The sequence below is a fragment of the Fusarium oxysporum genome, chromosome 2, assembly GCF_000149955.1.
Source record: "Fusarium oxysporum f. sp. lycopersici 4287 chromosome 2, whole genome shotgun sequence".
NCBI classification, from domain to species: Eukaryota; Fungi; Ascomycota; class Sordariomycetes; order Hypocreales; family Nectriaceae; genus Fusarium; species Fusarium oxysporum.
Genome location: NC_030987.1, coordinates 5,136,159 through 5,145,617, shown reverse-complemented (window position 1 = coordinate 5,145,617; position 9,459 = coordinate 5,136,159). Strand labels below are relative to the sequence as shown.

At 42.8% G+C, this 9,459-nt stretch overlaps 4 protein-coding genes across 4 annotated transcripts; 2 read left to right on the top strand and 2 right to left on the bottom strand.

Annotated features, from left to right (window-relative positions):
* Positions 1 to 272: 272 nt before the first annotated feature.
* Positions 273 to 407, top strand: FOXG_15903 (uncharacterized protein; the record flags this gene model as incomplete). The annotated part of the gene is made up of 1 exon (XM_018396008.1): positions 273 to 407. A coding segment is annotated over one exon (135 nt), but the record flags the coding sequence as incomplete, so codon positions are not given.
* A 3,304-nt stretch (positions 408 to 3,711) lies between these two features.
* FOXG_15902 (uncharacterized protein) lies at positions 3,712 to 4,314 on the bottom strand (the record flags this gene model as incomplete). Its single annotated transcript, XM_018396007.1, has 2 exons — positions 3,712 to 3,867; positions 3,922 to 4,314. The coding sequence occupies 2 exons, from the start codon at positions 4,312 to 4,314 to the stop codon at positions 3,712 to 3,714; spliced, it is 549 nt and encodes a 182-aa protein (XP_018256531.1).
* Positions 4,315 to 6,014: 1,700 nt separating this feature from the next.
* On the top strand, positions 6,015 to 6,524 carry FOXG_15901 (uncharacterized protein; the record flags this gene model as incomplete). Its single annotated transcript, XM_018396006.1, has 1 exon — positions 6,015 to 6,524. One exon carries the CDS (start codon positions 6,015 to 6,017, stop codon positions 6,522 to 6,524), a length of 510 nt encoding a protein of 169 aa, XP_018256530.1.
* A 793-nt stretch (positions 6,525 to 7,317) lies between these two features.
* Positions 7,318 to 9,412, bottom strand: FOXG_15900 (uncharacterized protein; the record flags this gene model as incomplete). The annotated part of the gene is made up of 6 exons (XM_018396005.1): positions 7,318 to 7,574; positions 7,706 to 7,738; positions 7,826 to 8,480; positions 8,588 to 8,614; positions 8,694 to 8,944; positions 9,010 to 9,412. The coding sequence occupies 6 exons, from the start codon at positions 9,410 to 9,412 to the stop codon at positions 7,318 to 7,320; spliced, it is 1,626 nt and encodes a 541-aa protein (XP_018256529.1).
* Between the last annotated feature and the right edge of the window lie 47 nt (positions 9,413 to 9,459).

The window sequence follows — 9,459 nt, the reverse complement described above, 5'->3', positions numbered from 1 at the left end:
TATATTATTAGTTTACCTTATTTTACGCAGCTCAATTATTTAAGTTTCCAGCACTTTGGGGTAATATTAAGTTCTAAGCTATATTAGAGTAATTTATAAAGATTCTCAGCTTAGAGGGGCCAAGGAAGCTGGGCAAAGTCTGGAAAAAAAAAAGAGAGCATTCCCTAGAGAACCTCTTTCTCTGTCACAGCTAATACACCATCCTCGCTTTAACACCGGCCCCGCTTAAGCACCCATCCTAAGCTACAGTCTGCTTCTTTACACTTTTTAAAATAAAGTTCTCTGCTGTTTCTGCCTTACTCCTTCCCCTCTCTGGCATCTTAGCTTTGACTATTATAGACTCTGGCCCTATTAGCATTATAACAGATAAACATGCCACAGAAACTAAGCCCTTAAGCATCAATTAGAGTATAGCTAATTTAGGGGGTTATAACCTCTTTGTATACTCTACTAGAAAGTGCAAGATTATTAACATCTTAAACTGCGCCTTCTGCTGCAGTAGACCTGGCACTAACTATCTAATTAAGTATTCGGTATATAAGGGCCAGGAGTATAAGTTTAATTACTTTAAGAAGGGAACTTGTTATAAAGGCAACTGGTAAGTTACTATTAACCTATTAATAATGGCATAATATATCTAATAGTCGTGGTCTTATAGCACTTAGGACCGCCTCCTGTATACCGAAGGGTATTACTATGTATCTAGCGCCTATACTAATAACCGATGCACTAAAGGTTTATATAGTTTCTTATATACTGCTGGTAATATATATTCATTGCTGATCTTCTACTATAATAGCTGCTCTTAGAAAGTGTTAGGTTATTACTCCACTTAACCATTTGCTGCATTAAAAGCACATCGCAGGCTACTTCATCTGAGGGAGGGCCTACAATGCCAACATCTTTGTTTCGACTAGCGTTGAAAGCAGCCACCAGTGGCAGCCATTAGATAACAAACTTGCTTGAATAGGGGATTTTTGCTCCGTCATCGCCTACTACACTTTTACACACATCCGAAGTACATAGGATCTATTTGCATAGCTGTCTAAATACGGTTACTGGTGATAATTCTTTAGCCTTAATCCATTTAAATCTCGCTCTATCTTCTCGAGACTAGGCTTTATCTGTGCGACAATGCCACAATGATGATATCTAAAACGAATTCCACTGGACCAATTAGGTGTCTGGAAGTCATTCGCCATGTCTTCGACAATCTTCACACCATGGCCAGCAAATGGTTTACTAGCCCGTGAATTCAGAATCCTATATCCCTGAGTTTCTTTGTCAATGAATCAAGATGCTGGAGCACCCATAGAACCCAAATGAGTTGCCTACGTCCCTTGATAGATACCTCTCACGTATTCAGAACCCGTCAGTAACAAGTTTCAATACATTCGTCTTTGTTATCTCATGCAGATATTTCCAACAACAATATCAGCCAAGCCACTTTGGACGAGTGTGGGAGTTATGAGGAACTCTGTTTGATGCCCTGCCGATGGCTTACGCCTTCCTGTCTTGTGATATGTGTGCGCACCGCCCTGGCTTTCTTGCAGTCCAGACATATGTGCAAGACAGTTAGCATCGCGATCTAGATCAATATACCGACTGACGATTATGCATAGTGAAGTCTATGTTATAGTAGGTATGGTATTTTAAGGTATGGATCTTATGTTTGACTCTCGTGCACAGCTTATCTGTTGCAGGCCGGGCATGGTCTTAATGGTCCTCAGGAATAACAGCCCTTAGTAATTAAGCTAGGTGATTTAAAGTAAAACCTGCAGGATAGAATAAAGTACATAATAAGTAAGCGTCGCAGACAAGCAAGCATTGCACTTTTCTTAACATTCTAGATAGAAACTAATATAAAAATATAATAAACTATTTAATTAATTAAAACTACTTACTATACTCTTCCCTAGATGCCTTAATTACTACCTGATAGGTCCTTGCATTATATCCAGTCTTACCGCATCTTCTACAGCGCCTTTCCCTCGGTCACGCTAAACTTCCCTGACTACTGCTTCTCGACGATTCGGCCACTACCTGCGTATTAATATCTATCTGATTAATTAGTTCCTGATATTCCCCTACTATTAGTACCCCTTGTTTCTGTAATTAGGTTCTTTTTGCCCTGTGATATTAGCTTAGTGCCTTAATTTCTTATCGAAGTTCTTAGTTCTTAGCAGTTAATAAGGTAACCTTATAATATATTTTAGTTACTGCCTTTATAAGAGACCTTAATGCTCTTATAATTAACTCTAGGGAGCTACTCTTATACTATCTAATTCGTCTTTTAAGGTATTTAGACTAAGATTCTACCTTATAGATTATCTTTAATATCTTTAAAACCTATGAGGTGGATATACTAGCCTCCTCCTTAACCGGTGTTAAAGTCTGTAGCTGCATATTAAGCTTTGAAATTACACTTTCTGGGTTAAGAGGAATAAGCCTGGCTCCTCTAAAATTGCCTTTAATATTACTCTTTATTATAGTGGCTTAGAATGCGGCATAAAAGGCCAGAAAGAACTTAGTCTTGCAAATATAGGTTATAGACTTTCTAATAAATTGCTTAATTTCTTAACTATAGGCCTTTTTAAGCGGCCTAAAGCACCTAATATTAAGTAGCTAAAGTAGATAAGACAAATAAGGCAGTATATAGAGCATAATAATCTTCTTCTCCTGGCAATATAGCTCGAAGTCAACGGAGTAGTGACTTTCGTGGCCATCGAGGATTAGAAGACAATAGGTACTAACTAATCGGTTAATTTTATATTAGTTAAAGTGCTTTAGCCACTTAATGCCTATGTCATTATCCGTCTAGCCATTTTAGGTCGTTATAACAGCCTAATTGCATAGGAGGTTGCATTCTTAATACTAGTTGCTAAGATGATTTTGGCCTGCAACCATAATAAACGGCTTAATTGCCTAGCCTGCTGCATTAATCGCCTAGATTACTGTAACCCATTCCCGGTTTCCAGGCTATACTAATTTTAATTATCTATGCCTTTTAGCACATATAATAACCATGCCGCTTAAGATAACGCCTATTATAAAGCCAGTCTTATTAAAGTTCTAGATATTATCTAATTAGATACTATATTTTGCAATTATATTCTATATAAGCTTAAAATAATTACGAATAATAGTCAGACCTTTACATTTGGCCCTCTTATAGTTATATATCCGCTGAAAACGTATCTTGAGCAATGGTTATCGCTTAACGAAGTTCATAGCCCGGCGCGTCGCGGGCATCAAACAGTCGATTGGCCATTTGTTTAACACCACTTAATCTCAGGGGATATCCTCGTAAGTCTAGGTTAAAGATGAACTCAAGAAGAGTATCTTCTTCTAGATTCGATAGCTTTCGTGAGTTGGGCATGGTATTGCATCGAGATTAAATCCCTTGCTGGCGGCGACGTAGCCTATGCTTATTAACCTAATAGATATTTGCAGCTTATTAGGTGCTTAGTTTTAGGTTATTTTAAAGGGCTTAAAGGGTAAGAAGAGTATTAGCCTTAATATCAGACTATGGCATAGTTTATGGTTAAGAATCAATTGATTAAATGAAAAGTAAGACATAGGTGGGAAAAGTGTAATACTCGCTTATTATATATGTTATATTATTAGTAAAATTCTTTTTTTTAAGATAACATATTTAATATAAAAAGATATATTACAGTTTGATATTAAGTAACGGTTTATTGTGTTTACCTAAAATCCAAACGCATTTTCCTGCGAAACCATGCCCTTGCGAACCGCTGCTGCCATAGTGCCCAAGGTATCCCCGATGATAACCAGGTTGCTGATTTTCAGGCCGTGTGGCCCGCCAGAATCCTTCACGAAGGTAAGATGATAAGCTCTCGGAATCTAAATCACCTTTAGTTGGCTGGTGGACTCGCACATCCGAAACAATATACTGACCCGCAGCTCCCAATTGATTCCCTTGTTATCCGAATAGTTCTGCTCTCCCGGTTCTACGAAGTTGGTGTATATATTCCCATACACCATACCATCATATCCACCTTCTGTATCCTGGATGAAAGCAGAGAGGGGCTCCATTGAAAATTTGTCATAGAACCTGGCCGTATAAACCAACCTCCTCCAGGCCTCCTCTCCTCTAAGGGTCTGCCCACTTTGGGCTTGGAACTCGAAGTCCTGGGTGAACCACTTAGTATGCGGCCCCGAGTAGGCAACCTTGGTCTCGCAGAAGTCAGTGTTAAGGTTGCTCAAGTATTGCATGATAGGATGTTTCAGTGCCTCATCATCCCAACCCTTAAAAGAACCGACGAAGCAAGGCTTGGTTGGGTAAGACATCGCGACGAGGAGGATTGAATTTGGTGCTGAGCGAGACGGAAAAGCTTATTTGTTGCTAGTAATAGATTCTAAACATAGAAAAGGCAGAGAAGATCATAACCTTGGAGGACTGGGGATGATGTTTATATCGAGAGACTGATCACATGCATTTGCTCAGATCGTATTTTCGTTGCTCATCTAGCAAATGTCCTCTACACCACCATTGAATGATTCTGCAAAGCATATACTTTCTCATTACGTAATTTACATTAATATTTTATCAGGTATCTGTTACCTACTCTTCTCCTTATTTTGAACCTTCGATCCACTCCAAGAGGAAAAGCCCTTTAGCTGTATTTTGGATAACAGGGCGACATGGGCCTCTTGGTATTCTTGACATTTTCTTGCTACTCAGAGGTAAAATCACATGAAAAAGACTGCCGCTGACAACGAAGATAGTCAACGTAATTAACTGATCATTCTCCCAAGCCACTAACTCTCGCAGCAGGAATAAAGGCGCACTTCCAGCCCCGAAGCCCAAGCCTCCCAAGGATTCCCACAGCAGCCACCTGACTTGCCCATAATTCAAATGAGTGGATGAGAAGATGGGATTTTCGCAAGATCGAGAGGGTGGTATGATGACGCAACCAGGCGTTAATTGGACGCAAGAGACTCGTGCCAATCAGCCACTAGCGGTCTACATTCGATAGAGAAGTAAAATTCAATACCTTATTAAAAACTTCCGTCCGCTTATTAGCCGCCGATTGCGAAAAGAGAGGTGCATGGGCTACAAAAATTGGTATTGGGGTCCCATTACCAGTGCTAATTAGTATAGTAAGGATAAGAAGCAGAACAACGAATCTGTCACGTTGTGTATTTTACATAATGGGGCGTGCGATTATTATAGCATTAATACTCCAGTCAGACCCTAGTACAAAGATGTATATGGTACTAGAGCAGGGAAGCAACTAAGCCAAGAATATACACACATCCAATGAGATATATCAGAGGATCAGGGCTCGTGACAGAATTCACACAATTCATCCAAATATCTAACAAGGCGATATTTATGTAACAGATCAGTACGATAACGACCCACACTACCCTCTGACACCTGTGTGCCAGCCGCTCTACCCCCGTCAATGCTCGGAACTTTCCATGTTGTCTAAAGAATGACCGCCGCCCTTTATCGCGATTCGGTCCCTACTCAAGGCTGGTGGGCAAATGAGTCACTGCACATGCTCTCCCTTTCTCTGCGCGTGATTAGTAGAGCTTACCGCGCCAGCTACTACTGGACTGCCCAATAAGCGTATTCCAGTCCTAACCCAAACGTATCTGTACTAGTGCCTCTACAAGAACGCAGCGCCACATGCATCACATGCTTGTATATAGGGCCGCGAAGTAAGATATAAGAGACTGTAACTCAAAAAGGTACATTTTCAGTCTTCGCAGGGCGTAGCAAAAGCTTAGAATTCTCCAAGGGTTCTGAAAAGAGATGCAGCTGCTAAGGTTTAACGATGGGTATTGGCAAAGCTTTATCGAGTTTTAGTAAGTGGTATATAGACGTGCCCCATCCCGCATCTAGGCCCAAAATTCCTCCCAGCAGCAGTGTTCGTTTCTAGATCGACCGTTTTCTTATTGCTATAACGATATTACTCCCCCTACACCGGTAGCTTCTATAGTTACCTATCACGTACAAACGTCACACAAGTATGCCCAATATGCCATCGACAGGTGGCACACACGTGGCCGATGCCGAGAAGGACCGCAAACAGGATTCGCCGTATACGCCTTCCACCGTAATTACGGAGGATATCATAGCAAGAAATCCCAAGAATAGGGTGCCGATAGATATAGATAGCGAAGCACAGATTAGCAACCCGACACGCAAGAAAGCTGCCACTGAAGGAGATGGGGGTGGCGGCGATAGTCATGAGTATCCGTCTGGCCTGAATTTAGGGCTCATCATCATCGCCCTATTCCTCAGCATATTCTTGGTGATTCTAGACGTGATTATCGTTGCTATAGCGATACCTAAGATGACAGATGAATTCCAACGCCTCGATGAGGTCTTTTGGTATGGTGCTGCCTACTCTTCTATTCCTAATTGTCGCGTACCTGTCACGGGTTGGGCTCGGTATACAGGTGAACGGGGAACGCTTCAGGCGGAACAGAATCTATTGCTACGGGTAGGCACTGCAGGCAGGTCAGGCTCTATTGACAAGATGTAGCTCAAGGAGCTACGTTCTAGAGGTCCTCTATCTGATCTTCTAAAGTTCTGCGATAACGTATCGCCACATGACCTACAGGGATCCGGTCTGGTCTTACGCTGTGACAAGAAGGATAAGAAAGAAAAAGAAGAAAATGGAAAAATTATAAAGGTAAGTAATTAAGAAGTACAGAGGTTAAGGGATTAGAATTAAAAGAAAATAAAGGAGAATAGGATTAAAGTGATTAAAGGAATAAAATTAATAGAGGATTTTAATATTAGGGGATAAAGGTATGAGAGAAATTATAGGGCTAGGGTTAAGGACGAATTATAAAGTTAGGTTAAGGGTAAGTGTTATAATTGGTCGCCGTAACAGCGTTATAAGGTGTCAAATATTGGAGTGAAAAATCTGTGTTGTTATTTTTCTTCTGGTTGGGTTAGGACCCCATTTCTATCTGTTTAGTAGTGACCTATCTGAGAGATTGTTATAGCGCTGAGACAGCAGTCCAACTGGTAGCTCGGTCTTCCGGTTAGCCGGTCTTATCTTCACCGGTATTCAACATAAGGCTTCTATAAGTAGCTGTATGTGTCAAATTATACTTTTAATATTATACCTTTTTGCTTTTTCTTTTTTTATAGTAAAAGCGGCGGCGTTGCGCGTCGATATTCTCCTGATAAAATCGCTATAAAGGAATTAAGATACTGTAACTCCCAGTTTAAAGCCCTGTTATATTCCCTTGAACACTCCAAATTGTCTTCTACGTCTCATCTTCTTAAGGGGCCTCTTGAGAGGGTGTTAAAGACGCACTACCAGTTCAGTTATTCGTTTTCAACCTGGACCATCCCGTCCCTAAGCTCACTGTAAATGCAACACCAGTAGCAGCAATGACGAGGGCGAACGCAACTTTTAGTCCCTCCATATAAGTTCGAATGACAAATGGTATGACGTTTTCATCAAAAACTTGCCGGATCTCAGTTGCGCCGGTTTGAACGAGCTGCGACTGTGAGACCTGAGGTGCCATCTCGCGCATCTCCTTAAGCATGGTGTGGAGGAAACTGGTTTGGGCCGCAGCTACAAGAGTCAATGAATGTCTTTATAAGAGATGGGGTGAACACCATGAAATAGGAAACTACGCGTAATAACCCGCATATGTCGAAAAACATGCTTTCCTAATGGCCATAGAGCGATCGACATGAACTTACCGATGAGAAAGGCACCTCCGACAGTTTGAAAGACTATTAGAGAACTTTTAGTTCATATTGAGTTCGATAGCCCATAATGTATTGGGCGGCGTCAATGTGAGAGCGAATAAGGAGACTTACAGAGTAGGATGGCGGTCTTAGGAGCTAGGTCCAACTCTTTCGATGTTCCCTGGGTGGCAATCATTGGGACTTGGATGCCAGCACCCCAAGCAACGCCGGCGAGAACCTGGTAGCCGATCCATTTGCCGCTACCCGTTCCGACATCAAGGGTGTAGATCAAGCCCGCTGCGACTGTCGCAATAGCTGCGCTACCAACCAAAATGGGGGCATAAATTCCTGTATTAGTGATTGAAGCACCAGATACTATGGTGGCAATAGTGACTGCTATGATGAGCGGTAGGTTGCGAACACCAGACATTGTTGGTGAAACATCATGGATAGACTGAAAATAGATGGGAAGATAGTAAATCAAAGCGAAATAGCCGCCGGCGAAGAAGAAGGCATACGCAGACGAGATATAGAGCGTCCGGTCCTTAAGGAGGCGAGGTGCAATCATTGACCGCTCGCCCTGAAACCACTCGAGTACCACAAAGGCCGCAAGGATGAGACCGGAGCCGGCGAAGAGGCCGATGACCATGGAGGAGCCCCAAGCGTGCTGGATGCCGCCGTACTGCAGAGCGAGCAGGAACGAGGTAGTGAACCCCATGATAAGTGCCGTGCCAAGAGGGTCCATCTGTAGGAGCTTCTCCCGATAAGGTACCACCGCCGGGACGGACTGGGACGGCGTGGAGAAGCAGAACAGTATGATAGCGGCTGAGACGCCCCCAATTGGTAAGTTAATATAGAAACACCATCGCCAGCTCACATGGTCAGTAAACGCACCACCTGGTTCGGAACGTCAGCTACCGTCTAAAAATGCCAAGTCCGAGTGTTAGGAGATGAAGATTAGTGTCCAAAAATGGATGAACTTGCCTATTAATGGCCCTACAACCGAAGCGATACCATAAGACGCCCCTACAACACCCGTGAGAACTGGACGCTTCGTCGGACGGGCGCTGAAACCGATGATGATGTATGCCCCCGAGGCGATGCCAGCGCAGCCGATGCCAGCAATGGCGCGGCCTACAATTAACGTCACACTATTAGGAGCGACTCCACAGATGAGGGAACCGACTTCGAAGATGAAAATGGAGACCAAGAAGCAAATCTTGAGACGGAAGTACTTGTATGCCTTGCCCCCTATTTAGGTGTTAGTATAGGACACGAGCAACCGCCATTTTAATAATCAGGGCAGGCTCACTGACAAGTTGATTGGAAGGCGGCAGTGCATACAAAGAAGGCAGCACCATACCAAGAGACCTCATCGAGGCGATGGAACTTATCTGTAATCTTAGGTATCGCTGTAGCGACGATAGTGGTGTCAAGAATCACGAGGAATACGCTGAGGACTAGCGCGACGATGATGAACCCTAGATGCGCACCCGACGGATACTCATGACCATCGCCATCGCCGCCATGGCCCTCAAAGTCAGCTTTCTTGCGTGCCGGGTTGTTGGCATTTGCTTCGATATCCATGTGTATCGACAAGTTATCCCTAGGGTGTCTTGCTATGATATCCTCTGTATTTACGGTCAAAGCTGTATCCGGCGAATTCTGTTTGGAGTCCTTCTCGATATGGGCGGCGAGTGTGCCTGTTGTAGATTGCATTGTGGGGATACTTCTGTGATATTTGTGTGTGGTTGATAACTATAGAG